Source organism: Balaenoptera acutorostrata, chromosome 9, assembly GCF_949987535.1.
Source record: "Balaenoptera acutorostrata chromosome 9, mBalAcu1.1, whole genome shotgun sequence".
NCBI classification, from domain to species: domain Eukaryota; kingdom Metazoa; phylum Chordata; class Mammalia; order Artiodactyla; family Balaenopteridae; genus Balaenoptera; species Balaenoptera acutorostrata.
This window is the reverse complement of record NC_080072.1, coordinates 87,280,102-87,304,539: the sequence shown is the minus strand read 5'-3', so window position 1 is coordinate 87,304,539 and position 24,438 is coordinate 87,280,102. Positions and strand designations below refer to the sequence as shown.

At 38.9% G+C, this 24,438-nt stretch overlaps 1 protein-coding gene and 1 long non-coding RNA gene across 3 annotated transcripts in view; one reads left to right on the top strand and one right to left on the bottom strand.

The window, feature by feature from the left end:
* The window catches only part of LOC103001490 (uncharacterized), a 36,719-nt gene extending 23,195 nt beyond the window's left edge, over positions 1 to 13,524 (top strand). For both annotated transcript variants that reach the window (XR_009009229.1, XR_009009231.1), the window contains exon 3: positions 12,665 to 13,524. This is a non-coding gene — a long non-coding RNA (uncharacterized LOC103001490). The remainder of the gene's footprint in view (positions 1 to 12,664) is intronic.
* Positions 26 to 22,720, bottom strand: RAB39A (RAB39A, member RAS oncogene family). Its single transcript, XM_057552664.1, has 2 exons — positions 22,366 to 22,720; positions 26 to 1,533 (listed from the first exon to the last, which is right to left on the bottom strand). Exons 1-2 carry the CDS (start codon positions 22,590 to 22,592, stop codon positions 1,107 to 1,109), a joined length of 654 nt encoding a protein of 217 aa, XP_057408647.1. The 5' UTR covers positions 22,593 to 22,720; the 3' UTR covers positions 26 to 1,106.
* Positions 22,721 to 24,438: the final 1,718 nt, after the last annotated feature.

Below are 24,438 nucleotides of genomic sequence, written 5' to 3'. Positions count from 1 at the left end.
AAAATAAGACTGCTGAGTCTTCACCCAGTGTATGAGATTAAGTTTTAATGGCATATGATGAAGTGGCCATGACACAGCCGGCAGAGCTCGTTGAGTTGTTGAAAATGGCTCTTGAAGCTACAGGAAATGGACAGTAGACATAGAAAAAGAACAAGGTAAATCCAAGAGTGGAAGGACAAAATTAATCAAGAGAAAAGTCAAAAATAGAGAAGAAAAGCAGTAAACTTGACAAAACCAAAACATTGTCCTTTAGAAAGACCAGTAAAATAAGCAACATTTGGCAAATATGATAGAGATGGGACTAGCTATAAAACAGAGAGAATTTTTTTTTTAATTACAAAATAATACTATGCTAGCTTTATACCAACACATTTGAAAATCTGGACAAAATGGCTAAGTTTTTCTTATCTAAATAAGGACAGTATACTATAACAACAAAACATTTGCAATAAAACCTTTTGCTTGGATCCTTAGATATCTTTATAAAACATAAAATTTTCAGGAGCAATAAATCAGAGAACAAAAATTAATATAAAACTTATCTTCTCATGTTCAGGCAAAATTAAGGGAGAATAAATATTTCAGAGAATGGTTAAAAACCTGGTACCTTAAACAAGGAATTGTTATTTTAGGCCTAGTTAATAGCTCTGTGATTGTTTACTTTGTAAGTAAACAGTGCACTTTTAAATCCACTTTACTATTTAATATTAATTAATTAACACTAGAGAATGTAATTCCTGGTAAAATCTTTTCAATCAGATTATATATGCACAAAACATCCATTTCAAACTGTCAAGAAAAATGAGTAATATTGACATATTTGGATATTATGGTCAGTTATATGCTAACAAAGTGAGAATGGAGGCAATTATGTAGATACTCCAGTTTCCAGAAAAAGTCATCTGCTTTGCTTGATAATTTAGCAAAATACCAATCTGGTAGTTTAACAAGTAAGCATATTGCTCTGAATGAAATACCTTACAAAATTGTGTTAGCATGGGTTTATAACTTTTTTAAATGCTTTCATCACATCATTCTGTTGTTAATGTTGGTATTTATCCTGAAATGACACCCAATCTGTTCTTAGTTCTTTGGCATGTATGAAGTCAGCAGAAGCACTCTTTCCTGGGTTTTACTGCTTCCTCAGAAGAATGCACAGTATTAGGAACGAAACCACTTTTAACCCCTTCCCAGCCATCCTGAATACAAATTTCTCCCCTTTTAATAAGCTCATATATGTCTCTTGTCAAGATAGTGAAGGATTCCTCAATATTTGTAGCATCTTTTGCTGAGGTTTCTATATACTTCATACCACAGTCTGCTGACAGTCTTTCAGCTTCTTCCCTTGTAACTTGACGTTGTGAAGCTAAATCACATTTATGTCCCACTAGCAGAAATACAATCTGAAATGGTTGTACATGCATTTTTGCTTCTTCTAGCCAATCTTTCACATGTTCAAAAGATCGTCGGTTAGTAATGTCAAATACTAAAAATCCACCAACCGAGTTGCGGTAATAAGATCGAGTTATTGATCTGAAAAATAAATAGAAAAAAAGGTTGTAATTAATGTGATTTAACTAGAGTTTATAAGTCAAATATGAAGTGTCAAAGTGAACAAAAAAATTCTATGAAACTAATATGCAAGCCAGTTTCATCCACTGACATTAAAGTAGATATTTTAAAATAGACAAATAAGCACTTACATGTCATCTCACACTCAAGATTACTTGTTTTTATTTTTAAATATCTGATAGAATACTTATCACATTACTGTGCTTAAAAGTAGGCACACAAAAAGATTTGGTGTGGGGCAGAGGTTGCACAGCAGACCAGATCTTAAGAATCTCTCCCTATCATTTAAATCAACAGGCTCTTCTTTCTGTCGGTTAAGGAAGAAGAAACAAAGGCAAACTTGTTATAATGTCAGTTACAGATTTAGTCCTGGGCTATACCTATTCAAGAAACAGGAAATTGTTCAGACGTGGGATATGAATCTGAGATGTGCATACTTATGATCGTTTGCCTCTACAGATCTAGTCTCTTCTGATCGAGGTTCCTGTTGGGTAGCCCCTCTCCCATGGTTATGGCTTTCACCAGGTTCTGGCAATCTCATTTCCTTTCCTTGCCCCTTCTGGCCAGGTCGTTAATGGCTTCCCACTGTTGCTATTACTGAATGCATCACCATCCTTTGTTGGTGCCCTTGACCTTGCCCGCATTTCTGGAAAGTGACTTCATTAAACTCTTTTCAGTTAACCTTTCAAGTGTGCCATTTGTTTCTTGACTGAATCATGAGGCAAGGGGCCAAGGCTATACTGTTTTATATTTTTGCCTTTACATATGTTGTTTTCCCTACCTAGAATGTCTTCTACCCTTTTTTTTTTCCCAGCAAACTCCTATTTCTTCTGAGTCAGTTCAAAAATCCTGTCATATAAGAAGCCTTCCCTGTCACTGTCTTCTCCCCCTCTACCTCTCTTAGGCACTTCTCTCTTATAATTCCATTGAACCTTTGGCATACCGCCATTATGATTATATCAATTTTCATAATGTGCTGATTGGGTTTGTTGGTATGTCTCCTACTCAATTCAAACTCCTTGAGGGTTAAACATATTCTGTCTATGTATCTAACAACTGCCTGGCAAGTGATGGATGTAATTTAGTATTTGCTATATTGGATTAATTAATCTTATCAGAGAGGGAAAGTGTTAAATGTTGTATTAGCCAGAAATCACGTGTCTCAGTTTCCAAGTTGTCAGTGATCTTGTTTTTTTTGGTCCCGCCGCATGGCTTGCAGGGTCTTAGTTCCCTGACCAGGGATCAAACCCGGGGACCCCTGCAGTGGAATCGCAGAGTCCTAACCAGTGGACCGCCAGGGAATTATCCCAAGTTGTCAGTGATCTTAAGCATTGAGCTCATCCTTAAGCAAGTTCATCTGTTACTTGCCTGAGGCATCAAAGATCTTTGTGGAGGGCCAGTGTGTTATTTGGTACTCTCCAACTTTTACATACCTTCTTTATCCTTACTGCTGAAATCACAGCTCAGTTCAGTGACCTGATACCACAAGTACCACTTGAAGAAAGTTTACCTCCCCTTTCCATATCTCCTGCTTCCCCTTCTCCTCAGAATTCATGGTAGAGAGGTTCTCAAGCGACTACTTAAAAAAAAAACCTCTCTCAAGGACTACTGTACCGTACAGTTGTTGACAGTAAGAAAAAATCTCCCACTATCACTGGCAGGCTACAAATAATGCAGTTCATTTAAGTTGTTGCTGTTTTTTTAATTTTGAGGGATAATTAATTTGTTATTGTTTTGCTACTCATCTATATATGTGTGAATTTAGACAGATGTGCAGTGTCTTAAGAGAAACCTAATTAAGGCTGTTATTAGACTGAAAGCTTTCATTTACTCAGCACCAAGTCTGCATTACCACCCACTCCCTGCAATTAATTTACCATTAGTATAATTTAAAACAACATGCTTTTGTGGTTAAAAAATCAACATTGAAATGTTTGTCTATTAGGCAGAGGCATGTAGGAAATACCATATTTTCTAGCACTTTGTATTTAATTTTGAAAACATATTTGGAACACAGTTGCCAAATCATTCTATAGAATAAAATTATAGCAAAGTATATGTAATATATTCTATAAAACAGCCCTTATTAATAATTAGTTGGAATAAAAGGTCTTAATAGGATATCTGCCTTTTTCTATATAATAACTTGATCTCCAGTTTGTGTCTGGATATTAGATTTAGAATTCTGATATGGTTAGCCTTCAGATTCATAATTAGTTGTCCTAAAAGGCAGGGATTCCCCTAAAACAACTGGGCATCCCTGCTGTCAGTTATTTAGGGGAAGAGACAGGCCTTCAAGACTGAAAAATGGAACTTGAAAGGCAGGTCTTACAGAGATGATGAGGGAACATCTATCTTTCTCTGGAACTTCCTCTCTTGGGTCGAGACACTTAGTTCTTCAGAAGGTCTTGAAGGTATTTTAAGGAGGCAGGGAACAGACCCTAAAAGAACAAGGTAGATAGGCCTCCCTGTAAAGAATCCAAGAGTTGTAAAGAATGATGAGTAACAATTCTTTATAAGCAACAACATCTTTTGCATGTTATTTTATATCTATTTCCTTCTGGGCTTTGAAAGTCTCACTGAATGAATAAATGATTTAAAGAAAGCCTGGGAAAAGTTACACTGGACAATTACAGGTGTGACATTTTAGAACACAGACATGTCCTCTTTGTCATGAGCTATTACACTTTTGAGAAATGGTTCTTGGCTTAAAACCTGGCATTGAGACTAGACACCTGAACATCAGGTGACTGTGCAATCTGAGTGCTCATCAAGAGCTAGGTTCTCTGATTCACCAGGCGGGAACTTTGTCCTCAAGCAGAAGTCATATATATAGGCAGGAATAGGGGTGGGACCTGAGGGGACCCAGAGTAATAAGGCTCACACACCCAGCATGTCTACTTCTGCAGCACCCTCTCAACCTATGGACTTATGTGGATTTCCCTATAGTTAAAGGGGGAAAAAAATTCAAGTCTGCCTTACAGATGGCTCTAAATAATATGCTGGCATCAGTCAGCTCCACTCAATAGTGGAAAAGAGAAATCCTTCCATTTGTGGAACTTTTAGTGGTACTTCTTCCAGAGGAAGAGATGGGGAGATGAAGGTTAAGGATCTACACCAATTCATGAGCACAGGCCAAGGGTTTGGCATGTTGGAGAAAACAAAATCAGAAGACTGATAATAAGGAGGTTTGGCATGTGTGGGTGGGTCTTGAGTATGCAAATACTGTATCCTATGTGAATACTCACCAAAAGCCCCCTCTTTGAAAGAGTTCCTAATAATTGGTGAAACAAAATGTTCTGTTCTATAGTCATCAGTCAGTATTTTTATCCCAGTTTGGACTCACAGTAATCATGGTAGGAGGCTGGGACTGGGCTGAGCAGAGACTTTCTCTTGCCTCAACTGTCACTGCTTAATACCCAATTTTCCAGCAGTTACTGACACCTTGGATATGGTACCTTACTCTGGGAAAACCATCACAGAGGAGACACTGATATGTCCTCACTGTAATAGACATTTAACGTGGACTCAAGCCATGCTAGCACCACCATCCATGAACTTATGGAATACCTTATACAAAGTCATGGTATCCCACACTTTGCTATAGACCAAAGGTTTCAGTTAACAGAGGAAGAAATGGGCTGATGCCATAGGATTTGTTGATCTTATGTCACTATCACCTAGAGGCATACACCTATAAAACTGTGGAATGGGTTATTAAGATTGTTATGTTAACAGATACACCCATATATATATAATATATAAACAACAAGGACCTACTGTATAGCACAGGGAGCTATATTCAATATGTATTACAATAACCTCTAATGGAAAAGAATCTGAAAAAGAATATATACATATACATATATATATACATATATATAAAACTGAATCACCTTGCTGTACTCCTGAAACTAACACAACATTGTAAATCAATTATACTTCAATTAAAAAAAAAGATTTAGTTATGCTCATGTCCAGGAGTTGACACCCTCTAAGATTTTAGCATGATTCTTCAGGATGTATACGTTCTAAGCTAGTGAGTAATACAGTAGGTGGTGTTTTTTTCCCCATGAATAGATGCTGTGGTATGGGAAACAAAGGATAAAAGTGGGGTGATGGTACCTCTTGCAATTACACTTAATGAGTCACTAAAATTTTTTGTTGCTTCTAATTCCTGTGACTCTGAACTCTGCTGATATAAAGGTTTTAGTATCCAAGGGAGAAATGCTTTCACTAGAGAACCTCGTGATGCTTCTATTGAATTAGTAGCTGAGACTGCCAATTGTCCATTTGGGGCTTCTTATGGCAGTGGGTGAACAGGCAAAAAAGGGGCAACAGTATCAGTGGGGACCACACTGGCCTCCTGCGGTCCTTGCTGCCCAGAACTTCTGGGATCTTTTGGTTCATTTCAAGCCTGGTCCCTCCAGCTATCCTGTCAAGTCTCTGGGACGCAGACATGCTTCCGGTAACTTTCGTTTTTGATTAATGTCCTCAAGTTGGTTTTGTTGCTGGCATCCAAAGACCTGATTGATAGAGGCTACAGATATTTTGTAGGAAAATAATGATACAAAACAAAGTCACAAACATTTTATAAATTTCAACATAGCTTTATGAAGCCAAAATTCCTTCATTTAAAAAAATTGTGGTAAAAAACAGATGAGATTTACCCTCTGAACAATTTTTAAGTATACAGTATTATTAACTATAAGCACAATGTTGTACCACAGATCTCTAGAACTTTTTCATTCTGCATGACTGATACTACCAGTCCCATTGATCAGCAACTCATTTCCTACCCTCCCCCCAGCCCCAAGCAACCACCATTCTACTTTCTGCTTCTTTGAGTCTGACTACTGTAGTTACCTCATATAAGTGAAATCATGCAGTATTTGTCCCTCTGTGACTGGCTTATTTTGTTGCAGGAAAATGGGGAGCGAGAGGACAGTCCTGTCCCAGGTCTCAGGTGAGTCCCTGGGACAGGCCGCCAAGTAAGGGTCCTTGGCTTTGTGCAGGAAAGAATTCAAGAGTGAGCCATAGTAAAGTGAAAGCAAGTTTATTCTGGGAGATACACACTATATAGGCAGAGTGTGGGCCATCTCAAAAGGCACAAGGCCCTGAAATATGGAGTGGTTAGTTTTTATGGGTTGGGTAACTGCATAGCCTAATGAGTGGGAGGATTATTCCAACTCTTTTGGGGAAGCGGCAGGGATTTCCAGGAATTGGACCACTGCCCACTTTTTGGCCTTTTATGGTCAGCCTCAGAACTGTCATGGCACCTGTGGGTGTGTTGTTTAACATGCTAAGGCGTTACAGTGAGCATATAATGAGGCTCAAGGTCTACTGGAAGTCAAATCTTCTGCCATCTTGGGCCTAGTTGGTTCTAGCCAGTTTATGTTGTATAGTGAATGTCATTCTTTTAAAGGTTGTGACCTTTAAAGTGAGTGCCCACTTCCCTCCTGTCTCAATTTCACTTAGCATAACATCCCCAAGATTCATCCATGTTGTAGCATATGACAGGATTTCCTTCTTTTTTTTATGGCTGAATAATTTTCAACTGTACTTATATAACACATTTTCTTTATCCATTCATCTCAAAGTTTATTCTTACATGTATATTCGCTTTAGAATAGAAAAAATGGTTGTCTTGTTTATGTAAACATTTTAAACTGTTTAATTTTTCTATTTTTTTTTCCTGAAATAATATATAGACAAGTGAAATTGAGAGCACTGGAATTGGCTTACATTTATAAAGAATTACTTAATATATGGGCAATGCAACCAAAAACTGTGAATGAGATCTTAGATGTTATTATTATGAACTTTATAGGATGTGCACTGGTCTCTTAAAAAAGCAACAAAACATAGAGCACTTGCTGACTTACTTGGGTAAAATGAGCCAGATGGTCCACTGGAAATGCCCTTCTTGTGGCTTTGCCAATTGCCAAATAGGTATTTAGAAGATGGAAGTACTTTGATGACAAAGGCTGTTGGCAGCAAGCAGCCTATGAATGCATTAGCCTTGTGAGTGCCTTTTTTCACCATGACATTACATTCCTACTGCCCTTCTGGGAGTAGTCACTGTGTTGATGCTTTATTTACCTGCTTCACTCGCCTTGTAATCCAGGCCCTTAGAACTGCTTTCAAGAGACTAAAACACAAGTCTCCCCGCTCCTTGTATTATTACTGACTCTAACAGTCCCTGCCTTTGCCTTCTGAAACTTGGGGCTTATAACTTAGAATATCTTTTTTCATACATACAAACATTAAAATTATCTTTCTATGTATAATTCCAGGGTCTTTCCATCAAAAATCAAGTCTGTGGTTGTGGAGGCTGTATGTAATACTGACAAGCCCTAATGGCCATATTCTGTCTTTGAATATGTGAATCAATTCCCCTGTGACCATCTTTTATTTTTCTTTTACCACAGATCATCATTTTATGATAGTGAGGCCTTCTTATCACCCACAGCATGCTCTATTCACCTTTTATCCTCTATTTTCCTCTATAGTAATTAACACATTCTAACGTCCTATATAATTTTTCCAACTTATTTGGTTATAGTCCATCTCCCCCCATTAGAAGATAAGCTCCATGAGAGAAAGAATTTTTGTCACTTTTTTTGGAACACTGTATCCCTAGTGTCTAAAACAGAATAGGGCATGCATGAGGCCTACTGAGAGTTGTAAATAAATAAACAACTGAATTAATAAGTTCAGACTCTGTAAGACTGTGTGCAGGCAGCATGCAAATGCTAAGCAAATGGGAGAATAACAGAGGGAAATACAAAAAAAGCTTATCTCCTTTTGATATTTATAGTAGGTATTCATGAAATGGGCTAAATAACAAAGAAGTGGGCTGAATAACAGTGCACATTATAAACATAAAGGTGAAATCATCCACTTTTTCTAAAGAACTACTGTATTTAAATTGGTAGTAATTCAAATTGTATTTTGTAGTAGATTCTGGAAGGCAGAACAAGTTAATGTGAAAATCTAAATAATTTAGAAATTAATGAGAAATGTTTCTATCTTCACTATTTGTCTGTAAGGTGATAATGAAGGATGCTTATTTTCTATTTGGTATGGTACCAGAAAGTGTATAAAAGATTTTAGCACTCATTATGACACTTTCTGGCACCCTTTTGCAGAACAAAAATGAGATGATGACCAGCTTCTCTGATTATTTTATTTTCCATACAACATAATGCATTATGTGATTTAACAGAATTAAAGAACATTTTTTCTTGGGTTATAATCCTCCTACCATTTTTGTGACTTGTTTCCATACAACTTTCTCAATATTGCTTCATTTCATGTGATTTGTATATCTCTCCACATTTATAATTTATACTGGTATTTATCCTTTTCTCATTTCATTCTATGTCTGAAATTATGCAGCTTTTATTTTCAAGTCATTTGAATAGACTGTTCTTCTTTTTCATTCTTTTTCTAAGTTTGTGTTTTCATCAAAGTTACCTGTGCACTTACCACACATTCTTATTTTTCCCATTCCCCAAACTTGCCAAAACTGTACTGTTATATCATAATTTTAGGAAGATCATTTCTTGGCATTTGTGTTATTCTGACCATGTATACTTTTCAATGCTGAGCCCTGGAATAAACTGATTTCTTTTCCTTAGAGTTAACAATTATCTTGCATATTAATCAAGATAGACCAGGCTATGCTATAGTAAGAAACAACCCACCTCTTGATAGGAAGAACGTTAAAATATCTGGGCTGTATTTTAAAACTACCACGTGTGAGTTCTGCTCAAATCCACTGGTTGGAATTAGTCAAATGATTCTAAGTGCAAGAGGGAAGGGAAATATATTCCTCTGTGTGTCCAGAAGAAAAGAAGCATCAGATATGAGTGAGCACTCTCTACCACATCTTTTTCTTCCTTTCTTTTTCTTTTTGCTAAATTTTCCAAGTAGTCCTCAATAACCTAACCCCAAACTCTGACAGTTGCCATTTTTTAAAAAGTTCATTCCTGTTAGCTTTTCTGTCAATTTCATCTTCCTGAGGAGGTCTCTCTTACAATCTTCTGCCCTGCTCCAATCGGGCCTGGTTGTCCTTGGTATCTGTGGCAGAGATAGCATCCTATGATCTCCCTTCATCATTTTCTTGGGCATTTCCTTTGCTTTTCTTCAGGGGTAAATCTCCTGTTCCTCATAGCCCATGTCTTCATTCTTGGTTTATTCTTTTATGCACGTATGTGTTTGTCTGTGTCTGTGTGTGTGTGTATAGAGCACATCCTCAAGTAGCTTCCTAAAAAAGATTCATGAGGGAAAAAAAAAGATGCATGAGGTAATATTTTGAAGTCTTGCATGTGTTTATTCTGCTTTCACAGTTGAATGACAGTTTGGTCAGATACGAAATTCTTTCAGAATTTTGAAGTCTCTCCATTGCCTTCTAGCTTCAACTGTTGTTTTCAGGAAGTCTGAAGTCAATCTGATTCCTGATCTTTTTTATGTGACCTATTATCTATGTCCCTCCCCCACCCCACCCCAGAAGTTTGTAGGAACTTCTCTGTGGCCCCAGTGTTTAGAATTCCACAATGATGTCCCTTAGAATGTGTCTACTTTCATCTATTGTGCTGGACCCTTCCAATCTGAAAACTCAGGTCCCTCCTTACATCTAGGAAATTTTTTTTGAATTGCTTCACTGATGATTTCTCCCCTCTGTTTTTTCTGTTCCATTTTTCTGGAATGCCTGTTACTTTTTTATTGAACCTTTTGGACTAGTCCTCTAATTTAAAAATTTTTTTTTTCCTATTTTCTAAGTCTTTGTCTTTTTGTCCTACTTTTTGAGAGATTTCCCCAACTTTATATTTTATTTTTTTCTATTGTGTTTCCAAAAGCTCTTTTGTTCTCAGAATATTCTTTTGAAAAAATAGTATCTTGTTCTTCTTTTATGATTTAAATACTTTCCCACTATCCCTCTGAGAAGATTAGGGACAGGGTTTTTTGGGGGGGGTTGTTTTTTTAAACATTCCCTTCTCCCTTATTAACTTTGTTTTTCTGGTTGCTTTTGGTTTCTGTTTATTTTGGTCTCTAGGTTTCATGTTACAGATTTCCTAGTATTTCTTGTAATCTTTCATTGAGACTAAAAGCCTCACTCATAAGATGATCAGGCTGGATCATTAAGTTGAGGAAACTCTAATGTTGGTCTCTTAAGTCTTTCTTCTTGGCCTGGTCAGATTCATCAGAAATGATTTCACCAATGTCCTGTTTGAAGGGTGAAGGTCTGATTACTAGCATTCTGGGAGCTAAGATGGGGAAGAGGGCTAGACAGTCTTAGCATACAACATGCATACATTCACTTAAAGCCCTTACTTTTAATAAGGGACCCCAACCTCAATTATGCCTGATGCTTCCAGTAAGAGACTCTATGTTTAACTCTTTTCAAAGAATAAATTTCTAGTTTTTTGCTAATGTGGGGGGAGAGGAAGTCACCTGGTGTGTGGAATGGTGGAGGGGATGTGAGGATCCAGTCTTTCTTAAACAGACTGACAATCAATGATCCTTATTTTAGCATTCCCACTTCAGAAGTATCTGGTGTCACCATTTCCTGAATCTTTAGGGGATTCAATGATATATACTGTTTTGGTCTTTAGCTTTTTCCACTCCTAGCTTAGAAGCCAATTTTCTTTAGTCTGCTAATTCATTTACCATTCCTCCATCTGCTTTCTTACTTCCAAAATTTTTTTGCTATTGTCTCCTTACCTATTCTCCTTGCTAGGATTTATGGTTAAAAAACAAAACTATTGTCACTTTAGTGAGGTTTCAGGAAAAAAAGCTAAAATAGTCATAGGTGTTCAATCTGCTATCATTACTGGAAGCCACTTCTTTTTTAATTGTTATTGTTTCCTATTGTATTTCTCTTACTACTGACATATCCTTCATGTCCCAGCATCAAGGACCACGTTCTTTTGGATACATCCTCTGAAACTAGCCCTAACCCTACACACAGATGACAATTCCTCCCTTTGTTCTGCCACCAGAACTTATTTTAGTACTTACTAGCCTTTATTCCAATTATTTATTATCTTTCTTTGCTGTGAGTCTGTGAGAAAGATCTCTAATTGTCCCCCAGTGTCTATTCTCCCTGTCTTCCTTTAGTAATAGAACTCCATGAGTTTTAGCTTGTACATAGCAACTTATATAGAAACTATATTCCCCAGCTTTCTTACAGTTAGTTTTGGCATATCACTAAGTTTGGATCGATGGGACATGATAAGTTATGTGTGCCGTCTGAGGTTCATCTGCTTGAAGATGCCATTTGCCCTAGGCTTCCTCTTTCTCCTTCTTGCTTGTTAGGAAATGGCAATGACTGGAAAACCCTGGAAACTGATGTTGAGGCACAGCCACCTGGGTAGTCCAGAACTGCTCACTCTGGACTATTAACATATGGGAGAGAGAAACAAAGTTCTGTATTATTTAAGGTTATATATTTGGTCAGTCTCTGTTACAGCAGTATAGTCTGTATTCTACCCAGTATAGAGACAGAATGGACCTTGAATGTGAGACTATATCTTATTTATTTTTATATCTATTTTTGCATCTAGCCTGGTATACAGTTAATCTAAATAAATGCATAGATTTCCACACATAAATCATAATCCTGATTGATTTCAGTTTCTCTAGAAAAAAATGGAAAACTACTTCACAGTACTTTTGAAACTTTATGATAACATAGGCAGTATTTGCTTGTAGCTTTGCCTAATACCCAACATCTCTCCTTGTCTAACAAGGCAAAAGACTTCTTATAAATTCCTCCACTGCAGTGGGCTGGGTTCATTCCTGTTACTAAGTGTAGTAGTGCAGTCACTGAGTACTGCATGGAGGGGAGAATTGATTGTCATTGCACCCACAAGTGTTTGCTGTCAGTTATCAGTACCGCTTCTATTGTGTAAAGCTATTTCTCCTTTTGTTTCTGAATATAGCCAAAAAATAATGGTTTGAGCAGACACAGTAATTAACTTGGATCTACAGAGATGGGAGTGGGGATGGGGTTGTATGCAAACAGAATATTTTTCAGGATAGAAACTACACAATGTGCCAATAAAACTCTTTTCAACCATGCCAGGAGGCCTGATGCAGCAGAAAGAGCACTGAACAGAGGAGTTAAGAGAATTAGGCTCTTATGCAAACCACTAACAAATGATAAGGCCTGGGGCAAGTCAAAGACTCTCTGGACATTAATTCTATCATTTTATAAATGAGACTGTTGGGACTTCCCTGGCGGCACAGTGGTTAAGAATCTGCCTGCCAATGCAGGGGATACGAGTTCAATCCCTGGTCCGGGAAGATTCCACATGCCGCGGAGTAACTAAGCCTGTGCGCCACAACTATAGAGCCTGCACTCTAGAGCGCGTGAGCCGCAACTACTGAGCCTGCATGCCACAACTATTGAAGCCCTCGTGCCTAGAGCCTGTGCTCTGCAACAAGAGAAGCCACCGCAATAAGAAGCCCGCACACCACAACAAAGAATAGCCCCCGCTCACCGCAACTAGAGAAAGCTCACATGCAGCAATGAAGACCCAGCACAGCCAAATACAAAATATAAAACAAATAAATAAATTTATTAAAAAAAAAAAAGACTCCATGCCCCCAATGCAGGGGGCTGGGGTTCAATCTCTGTTCGGGGAACTAGATCCTGCATGCATGCCACAACTAAGAGTTTGCATGATGCAACTAAGTAGTCTGCATGTGACAACTAAGATCCACATGCTGCAACTAAGAAGTCTGCATGCCGCAACTAAGAAGTCCGCATGCCACAACTAAGAAGCCTGCACACTGCAACTAAGAAGTCCACATGCCGCAACTAGGAGTCCGCATGCCGAAACTAAGAAGCCCACATGCCGCAATGAAGATCCTGTGTGCCACAACTAAGACCCAGTGCAGCCAAAGTAAATAAATAAATAAATATTTTTTTTTAAAAAGGGACTGTTGTACCAGATCCATCCATCTGTTTCTTCCCAGTCCTATGGTTGTACCAAAATGGCCAGAATGTTGACCTCTGTAGCTTCTTTCATGTGTCTTCTCCCCCCTCGCTTTCTTGGAATCTGTTTTCAATTCATCTCTCACTAATTTTCCTTACCTCCAATAGTCCTCTCCTATACAATTAGTTATACCTTCTCCTCCACTTTTAATTCTCTTTTTAGAGTCTGTCCATCTGTCCTATCATATATGTCTTAAATTTCACCTCATATTTGATTCATTAACTTTTGATTTCCTAATCCCATAGCCTTTCTGTAGCCCTTAAAACAAGTACTAATGATATTGCATGATCTGTATAAAACTATGACAAGTGCCTAGAAGTCAGGCAAGAGGAGAAACCTTTTAATTTTGAATGAGGGGACAAAAACCAAGGAATTCTCTAGAGTCTATTGATCTGATTAGATCTTGCCCTAAAATATAGTAACCAAGTGTTTTAAAAGGGAGACCTGATGGAGTCATTCAGAAGCACTAGCAAAAGAGACAGAGAATCATATGAGAGAAGAAACCATGAGAGGTTCTCAAATATACTCCTAAAATTTAAGGAATTGCCTACAATTTTTCTTTGAAGTATTGGCTCCTAAAGTGCTCTAATCTTTCCATCTATTGGTTCCTAAAACACTCTATGTAAAAGGACTCTGGGTTGGGAAACACCATATCTGTCTTGGGCGTTTACAAAGTATATTAGGATATTAGTATATTAAAAGCTCTGAGAAATCTGGCAACAACCCAGCACTTCCAAAACTATTTGATCAAGGAAACTTTTACTCAAATTACACCTATTACTTTGAAAAATGCTACTCTGAAGAAAAATGATAGGCAATGCCTAGAATTTGAGAATCTATAATCTTTCTTCATAATGCTTTCTCTTATAGCCAGGAAGTTCTTAGTATCTATTTAACTCCCATTTGCAGTATTCTCTCTTGATCTCTTCTTAGAGAAGAGGGTTCAGTTTAGGCCACACAGTATTCTTTTGTATTTCTGAGGCAGGAGTCTGTGATTAAGGCTGTCCTTCAGCCTTATCCATTTGAAGCCATATCACACTAAGTCCTACGAGATGGAAATACATTTGGAAAGGCTAAAGAATCAGAAGAAAAACCACTTTTAACATTCCTAGTACAGGAAGATAATTTAAGCAGAGATTTTGACCAATTATACAAAAAGCAGAGGAAAGAATAGGCATAGAGAAGGATAACATTTTGCCAAGAAAAGTCACTGATGAATTTTGGGGCATGGCTTGATAAAGACCTTTCTCAGGTGACTCTGATGCACTCACTATACCAGTGAAGTAGAAATAAACCTAAGAGAGAAGTCTCTGTCCCCTTACCTCAACATTTTTTTGGCATTGAGATATTTTTGATGGTTTCTTTATATCCTAGCTATTGATATCAGTGGATGGTCTTAAGGACTTACTGCCAGTAATAAAATAATTTTATTTAGCATATTGTCCCTAAATGAAAAATGAATTATCACCATAGGAAAGAAATAGAAAAAAACTTCAGTACGTTTTAAGAATGTTTAAAAGAACACTAAGATTTTAAACCAAAATAAAATAATATGCCAGCTAGCCATCGACATTTACTCAGTCATGCTTGTATACAGAACTACTATCTGTATTTTGAAACTCTTTCACAGCTTAAACTAAAAATATACTTTTAAATTTAAAACATATTGGACCTCTGTTCTACAGGTCAGAACAGTACTTCATTACACAAAGTGATTCTTTTCAGAAAACAATGGGTTTTAATAATATTTGTTTCTTGATAAGCTAGGTAGATTGTGTGGGGTAATAATTTTTAAATGAACTTCCCTGAATTATATATTGTCAGAATTGATTAAAAGTTACTGACATTTGGAGGCAGATTTATTAGTATCATAAAGTAAAGGCTTTGTAGGTATTTCACTTTAGAAAGAATGAAAATATCTTAAAAAAGTAAAATCTGATGTTCTCTGGGGTGTGTGTGTGTGTGTGTGTCTGTATACCTCAGTTGAATGGCTCACCTTTCTTTTTCACTGCTTGATAGAGCAGACTGAAAGAATGCAGATTCCCTTCTAACTCAGCTAGGATAAGAATAACTGGCTCTTAAAACACCAAGATAAATATTCTCAGATCATTGCAAGAAGTTGCTCTTTAAACTTTAACATGGCTATGGAGGCTAAGTTGTTAAGAAATCTTTATGCTAACCAAACTGACTGACAATGGCTAGAAATTTCTTCTCTCTTTCTCTCAGACTGAGCAAAGCACTTTTCTTCATGTGAAAACTTTACTGAGTGATTCATGTACTAGCAACATTATCTCTACTTTTTTTTCTAGCCCTTTCTTGGAAAGCTAAATGTGGAGCCAGTGTGTCAGAATAGGTGGTCATCAATGCAGCATGATGAGAGGAAACTCCAACACCCATCAGCCATAGATCCATAACTCTGCCAACAGGGAAATGTTACTTCAAGATGAGGTGTTACCTCCTAGGTGGTCATCCTCTTTTAGAATAGAAATACTCCTGTCAGAACCCTTATTAAGTTTTAATAATTTTGTGACTCTTGGTCATCTAGCTACTTCTCTCTCTGAAGTAAGATGGAATAGTACGGGACGGCTTTTCAACTGAGATGTGAGGGAAAATAGAAGTGAAGGATAGGTCAAGGTCCTACTATCCAAAAACAGAAGGAAAGAAAAGTAGGAAAGCCCCAAAGTCCCCAAGAATGAGTTTTACCTACTTTGTAATTTTGCCTGCTGCTGGCCTAGGGCCTTCAAACATTGGAGTACAATATTTAGTCTACTATATTTACAATATTTAGTTACTAAATAGTCAGAATGTATAATCACCTTCATATAGCAATATGTCATTGTGGCTGTGGCTACACATGCAAAATCAATTGATTCATTGAAGAAAAAAGAAATTAAGAAAAATAATCACAGGTTTTTGAAATTACTGGCTAGCTTCTTTTTTTTAAATTTTTTTTTTTTTTATAGCTACTTTATTTATTTATTTCTTTATTTTTGGCTGTGTTGGGTCTTCGGTTCGTGCGAGGGCTTTCTCTAGTTACGGCAAGTGGGGGCCACTCTTCCTCGCGGTGCAGGGACCGCTCTTCATTGCGGTGCGCGGGCCTCTCACTATCGCGGCCCCTCCCGTTGCGGGGCACAGGCTCCAGACGCGCAGGCTCAGTAGTTGTGGCTCACGGGCCCAGCCGCTCCGTGGCATGTGGGATCTTCCCAGACCAGGGCTCGAACCCGCGTCCCCTGCACTAGCAGGCAGACTCCCAACCACTGCGCCACCAGGGAAGCCCCTGGCTAGCTTCTTAACTGTACTGACTATACAGTCACTCAAAATGGTCTGAATGCTCTGAGTGGACAGTGAAAATAACTTTTATCATATAAAAATACATTTGGCTACACAGGTCATCTTTCCACATTCTGCTACACTTGTTAGAAATGATGCTGGCTCCTTCTTACATATAGTTTTACTCTGAAACTCCATAAAGTAGATACTTTTTGGGGTGACTGCTCACTTCCTTCTGTGAATTTCTCTTTCCCAAAAAGTAGACCCTTACGGATTCATTTGCATTGGATGACCCATAATGCATACCTGGGATATTTGTATTATAATCCCTTTGTATTTTATGTATATATTATCTTAATAACTGGACCCTGGGGGAGCTGATTCACTGGCCAATCAAATAGCCAATGAGATTTTTTCTTTCAAGAATTTGAATAAGAGGCTCAGAGACTGAGACAGTTGGGAGCTGACAGCATTGGATAATGGAAATAGACTAGAGAGAAAATCCACTGACTCTTGTTATTAGAGCTTCCATATTTTCAGACACTTGTATGTTCAGTGAGATTTTTGTCTCTCATGAGATCTGCATCATTTATAATTTATCCCTTATATCCAAACTAATTTGGTTATATTTCTGTTACTTACAACACAAATAATTTTAACCAAGACAGTATATTATCAGATTACTCAATACAAATATAGTCTAGCTTTCTATTGTTTCTAATAACTTGGAACTACAGTAGACTGCAATGATTTTGGGACTTAATTGTGGACAATCTCTGCTCTGTTACCTATGCAATTATGAACCCACCAATCCACTATCAGAAAATCATTTTCTATTGAAGATCATGAGCCACAGTAAGGAGAGTGGGGATCAAATAAGGGTCCTTCAAAAAAAACAAAAAACAAAACCTATTCAGTGTAGGAATCTTAAAAGATACCTTAAGGAGAAATATAAAATGTTCATGTTGCTTACTTCTAAAATTATGAACGGAGAACATAAATTAAACCACTTTTAAACATTTACTTCATATGAATGTTTTGAAGGGGAAGAGAAGAAAACAGAGACAAAAGGGAGGCAGAGGGTAAATAAGGAGAATAAGTTAAAAAGAAATGAGAGGGCTTCCCTGGTGGCGCAGTGGTTGAGAATCTGCCTGCCAATGCAGGGGACACGGGTTCGAACCCTGGTCTGGGAGGATCCCACATGCCGTGGAGCAACTGGGCCCGTGAGCCACAACTACTGAGCCTGTGCGTCTGGAGCCTGTGCTCGGCAACAGGAGAGGCTGCGATAGTGAGAGGCCCGCACACCGCGATGAAGAGTGGCCCCCACTTGCCGCAACTGGAGAAAGCCCTCGCACAGAAATGAAGACCCAACACAGCCAAAAATAAATATTTAAAAAATAATAATAATAAATTAATTAATTAACTTTAAAAAAAAGTCAAAACTCTCTAAGGAAATCATCTTAAAAAAAAAAGAAAAAAAGAAATGAGCGCATAAAAGACACATTAAAATAAAAAGGAAGGAGAGGAAAAGACAGAAGGTGGGAGGAAACTGAGTAGGGACTGATAGATGACAGGGGTAAAGGAAAAATAAAAAGAAGAAGTTTAAGGAAGGGTAAGACACATAAGGAAGAGAAAGATACACAGTAGAAGAGGAGCTAGAGGAAAAGAGATGAAAAGGCAGGCAGAGAGTTAGGGAGAGGCCCAGGACGTTAAGTGGTATTAGTTACAGGTCACCTTCAGATTTTTAGGGGGGCAGGGGAGGCTGTCCCTTTTATAGCAATTACTGCTTACAGCCCTTTAGCTGTAACCAGCCCATTAGCTGGTTAACTAATGTCTGCACATTTTCCATTGCTCCAAACTTCAAAAGTTTAGTTGGTTCTGCTCAAAGAATGTGACTAAAGCAACTCATCAAGGGAGCTTTCCCCAAATTATACTACAAAGAACACTAGTTATCATAGATTTTCATGTTTTAAGAATAGCCCCTCAAATAAATGGTGGAAATGCTAGTTTAATCAAAGTTAAACAGGTTTCTTTGCTCAATACTTCTTGGAGCCTTTGATATGAATTTCTAAGAGAGAAATGGAATATAGGGATTTCCAAGCTTATTTGATTACAGAATCCATCCTTTAAAAAGAATCAGAAGGTATGAGTGTTCTGCAGAACACGCTTTGAGAAGCACTACACTAGGAGGACATTATTCTCTGAACTTTACAACCAGTGGCTGTAACTGTAATACCCCCAAGGCCAGACAACACGAAAAAAAGGCCAAATCTGGCTTGAAGCTTCAGGTTTTCTATCCCTACAGCTAATGTTGCTTTTTCTTTATCTCATTTTATCTTCATATTGCTTTAAGTGCTTTTCATGGGAAAAATTCAAAATTTATATTCTTACATTTGGTGCTCTCTATACTTCTAGCCTTATTTACACTTATTTATCCTTATTAACGCTGTTAAGCAATATTCTTGTTTCCTTTCCTGCTAAACTTCTTCCACTATGATGATTAAAAAATAAAAGTGGTGACTGCTAGTTTCCCCCCAATGCCCACAGTGCCAAATCCAAATTCCCTTTTTCCTAGGCACATGGTAGCCCCATGTAAGTGTGGCCTTGTAACTAATTTCTCTTCACTGAATTGAGAGCTGAAGTGATCTGCACCACATTGGCCTCACTTGCTTAGAAGAAACATTACTTGATTTAGATCTTTACTTTCCCCTCCCCTGGAACTGGCACAGAGTGTGCCTGCAACCCAGCTTTGTTCACACAGAAGAAGATAATGTCCTAGGGATGGCAGAAAACTAAGAGAGAAGGTACTTGAATGATGGCCTGGAGCAGGCCACTCCAACAACTTGGACTACTTACCTTGAGACTGTTACACAAGAGAGAAAAAAACTATTGTTAATGAAGGCACTGTAATTTTTAGTATCCTTAATACAGCAATTTAACATTTATCCTGACTAAAACATAGTGTTAATAATAAAAACTTAACAATTGAGTGTTAAGTTACAATTTACAGATGCTCACATATTCAACATTTTTCTAAACCTTCTTCACTTTGATTTTGTTCCTTTTTATTTTTTGTAAGTAGTTATTGACTACTAGCATGTATTATCTGAACTTCGAAAGCTAAGGCTTTATTTGTCAATTATACCTCAATAAAGCTGGGTAAAAAAAAGATAACTAAGGCTACTTATGGTCATAATCATCAGCTCACTATTTTGTTGTTCTGTAACATATTTGTTTATGCTTTTAAGCTATACCCTGAACTGTCTAAAGTAGGTTTCTTTTTGTTAGTTTATATCTAATCACCAATAAACCTCCAAATAGAATGTTTTCCACAAATTCCTAATGGTATAATTATAACTAATGACAGAACTATATATTCATGAACTATATAGTACCTTTCTATGAAACAAATGTGCTTACTCAAAATAAGTATCTGTATTTTCTTAGAGGAAGGTACAGAATGATTTAACATTAATTGTTTTCAATGCAATTTTATGGAGAAACATTCTGCTAAATGAGAGAAAAGCAAGTATTTGGAGGCAGCTACTGAAATATGTATGTATTTAGGAATACATCTTTGGTAAAGAGCCAAGCAAAATAAAGTATGACTCATTGTCAGTAAACATTCCCTAAATGTCCTTGCATTATTGTGAGAGTTACTGTCTGGTTTTAATAGTGTATATAAAATCAATTTACATTCTTCTTAAAGGCAATAAAAGAAAATGATGTATTTAACAGAAAAGGTCTTTAAAATCTAACAAATTAATCATCTCTTACTTTCTTGTCAGTAAGTTTTTAAGGAAAGAATTTTAGACACAAGAAGATTTTACTACCTATGTTTCTTGTAGCCGCAATTATCAGTAGTTGCTAGAAGTTTAAGGTATAAAGAACACGTTTTTATTATTTTCACTTTAGAGGGTAGAGCAAGAGCTCTTAGTAAATGCTTTTTTCTGACCATGGAATATCTTAAAGTTCATCTCTGATTGAGATAACAAGTGAATGAATTTGCAGTCTACCTTATAATGGTAAAACTGCAATGAATCTTAGAGATCATAATGACTCCATTTTACAGATGAGGAATCAGAGTTTGAAAAATTATTTTAAAGGAGGCTTCTTGAAAAAAAATTTTCTTCATGGAATTCTAGGTATTGTACAATTCAAATCAATAACCTTTAACACTTCTCTAAAGGGCTGGCCTTACTATCTTTCCACTTTACACATTGGAAAACTATGGTATAAGCAAGCTAAGCAGTTCGCTTATCTCTATGAATCAGTGTCATAGCTGGGAATGGAAGCCAAAACTTTAAATGTTGGAACATTCTCACAGAAGTAGACTGATCTCATTCAGAATGGATGCTGGCTGGGGTGAGGGGAAGCCATGTTTGGGAAATTCGGTCAATAAGTACTCTATTTAACAAAGAAAGTACTTGCTGAAGACTACAAAATGCTTGCTTTAATGAGTTCCAGTTGATAATGCAACCTTAAAAAAGCCCCAAACACTACAATATATCAGGTCCCTACTTTCCTCTAAAAAAATTCCTTGAATCCTAGAAATTTAAAATGTGCTTCATATCTGGTTAAATCTTAAATATCTAGGAAATGCATACAATTTACGTTTAGTTTTGGATCCCTCCTTCTCTATGCAGAAAAGTATTTTCTGATCTATTATCACTCTGGAACGTTAAGTACCTATTATAAATAAAATAAAGGAAAAGTTCCTAACAAATCTCAGTATGTACATCTCTCTTTTCTTCACCAAAGCACCAATGATGACAAACTTCTAAAGACAACTCAACCCTTAAAAACAACAAAAAACTCCTCTGCTTTGCCTGTGTCCCTGATGTTACATCTAGTTGCTGTACAAGACACATTCCCACGGGTCCTGGCCCAGTATTTCTGATGACCACATTCGGTGCTGTGAGGTGTTCAGACCGTTACCGCATTCATCATCTCCCTCTGAACGATGCCCAATGAGCTCATGCAGTAATCTGGGTTGGAACACTGCTTGCTGTGAAGCTAAATGGATCAATCACGAATCTGGGAACGCTTCTATGCAGTTCTCCTGGGCCGCGTAGATGGGAAGCCGCTCCGTCAGGGGAGGAAAACGGGAGCTTGGAGGAGGGTGGCCAGGTCAGGGTGTGTACAGCGAGGGACACTGAGTTTGGGGAGAAAGCAGCAGGGGAGCCGAAGAGTTGGGGATAAAAATACTAGCAGGGGTAGAGAGCTCGGGAAGAGGGGGCTGGTGAGGGTGACCTGGGTTCAGGCGGGAAAGGAAAGACGGAAAGGGGGCGCAGGAAATGGGAGCCAAAGAAAGAAGTGAGAAACTGCGGAGGAGGAAGTCGTCCCTGGAAGAGGAGGGGCAAAGGGGAAGCGAGAATGGAGTGTTTGCACTTTCGAGAGGGAAGGGCCAGAGCTTCTCCCGACACTGGCCTGTGCGGCCGACGCTTGGGGAAGGTGCCCCAGGCGGATGGAGGGGGCGGCGCGGTCCCTGGGGTCCCGGCGCCGGCGGCCCTACCTGAACCGCTCCTGTCCCGCCGTGTCCCAGAGCTGCAGCTTGATCCTCTTGCCCGGCTCGATCTCCAGCAGGCGGGAGAAGAAGTCCACGCCGACGGTGGGGTCGCAGGCTGGGGAGCGCAGCCCAGGAAAGCGGCCCTGAGTGAAGCGGTGCAGGAGGCACGACTTGCCCACTGTGGAGTCCCCGATCACGATGAGGCGGAACTGGTAGATCCAGATGGTCTCCATCGCTCACGTGCCCAGCTGGCTCTAGGGCCGCCCCACCCGCCCGCTGCGGGGCAAGTAAGGCGGCGGGAACTGTCCCTTCAGCACCTCCCGGGCGCCCGCCTGCCGGCTTCCAGCATATTCCTGCGGCTTCGGCCGCCGCCTGGTCCCCGCCCTCCCTGGATGGAGGGGCGGGGCCCGGCAGGGCCAGGGGCGGGGCCTCGGGCCAGGGGGCGGAGCAGGGGCCGTGGTGAGGGGTGGGGTGAAATAGTCTAGTTGCTAGCGGACTCCCGCCCCCGACCTCTGTAAATCACTTTCCCCCAAAGCTCACTGGGCGCCGACGGGAAAGTGGGTGTGGTGAAAGGACGTGACAGCAGCAGCAACCAATGAAAGTGAAGCAAGGTCTCAACTCTTGGAGGGTCAGCCAATGAAAAGTGAGAATCATTTTCTTACGGGCGTCAGGGCGGACTTGTCCGATTACGGCTCTAATTTTGGAAAACGCGGGGGCCGTAACCTGGGTCACTGTTGTGGTTTCCTCTTTTACCGATTTGACCAGTTCTGTGACCACCGTTATTTAACCAGATTTCTGTTGGCGGCTTTCTGCTCTCTAGCCTTGTTGATTGCCACCTCCGAGGCGTTCTAATGTGAAGGAGTTGAGAGCAGAATCGAAATAAATTTGCAGAGAAAGTTCTGGGTGCTTCTAGCAAGGGCTTTGGCCATTGCTCCTGCCACCACCATTTCTTCCTCACTGCTTTCAGTACTACGGAAGAGTGAGAAAAATGCCAATCGCCTCCATTGTCTCTAGGGCCCTTCAGCGCGGGGAAGGAGAGGAAAGGAAATGAAATGTTGAGATGTTCATAAAAGCTCCCTTTCTTCTCGGAAGAATGGGAGCTTCCGTCTCCGTTATACATGCCGGAAAAATCCTGAAGTGGTCTCTCCTTAGCTTATGCCTGGTCAGGGATCTGAATAAAGCACAGCTGAATTCTGGCGAGATCGACTGCTTTCTCATGCCTCTCTTCTGACTGGTTAATAGTGAATTCAAGATTTGTCTTTTAAAAGTTAAACAGTTTTAAAGTGTGTTTTTGCCAAAGTAGAATTTGAACAATTCCACTTTTTTTCATGCCCACATCCAAACTTATACTATTGTTATTCATCCTTACTTCCTTTCTTGTTTTGGAGGAAGAGGTATTGTTTTGAAGGATGTGTTTAATCCCCTGACACCCATCTTTTTAAAACTTTTTTCTAACAGTGATCTTTATTTCATACCATTCATACCTCAAATCTCCCCCTTGCTAATAGTTTATACTGCTCAGCCAGTGGACATACTCGAGTATCCACAATCCTGAAACCAAGCAAAACATCTCTCCATTATGCCTCTCCTTTAGATTTTTGCTTTTTCCATTATTTTCCTTTTCAAACATTAAAAAAGAACCCTCTATTCTCATTTCTAACCCACCAGTTAGTCTTCAGCCCTCTCCATGCCTAATACACCCCTGACATTGCTTTTGATAATGTTGCCAGGGACTTTCTAACTACCAAATCTGCTCCTCCCCTACCCCATCATCTATCTTTAGTTATTCTTCTTGACCTCTCAGTAGCTTTTGTTGATTAAACTCTTTGGCTGAAAGCTGATTGGCTGACCCAACTCTTAAAACCACAGTCCTCTTTCTTCCAGTCCTCCTCCAGTTAGGAATGGCCAAATGACAGACCTCTCACCAACTCTACTAGAGTTGGTCAGAAACATTACTAGAAGTAGTGCTTCTAGTAAAGCTTCTGTTTTTCTGATAAGGGACTGGCACACTTACTGCCCATCACCTTGTCTCCATTCTTTTTCCTTCCTACCTGGATGGTGTAACAACCATCTTGTGAC

Bases quoted from the DNA above. Each gene is read 5' to 3' on its own strand.
- RAB39A (XM_057552664.1), bottom strand. From the start codon at position 22,592: ATGGAGACCATCTGGATCTACCAGTTCCGCCTCATCGTGATCGGGGAC. The intron at 1,534-22,365 runs GTAGGGCCGCCG...TTTATTTTTCAG, and splicing joins GCGGGACAGGAGCGGTTCAG to ATCAATAACTCGATCTTATT.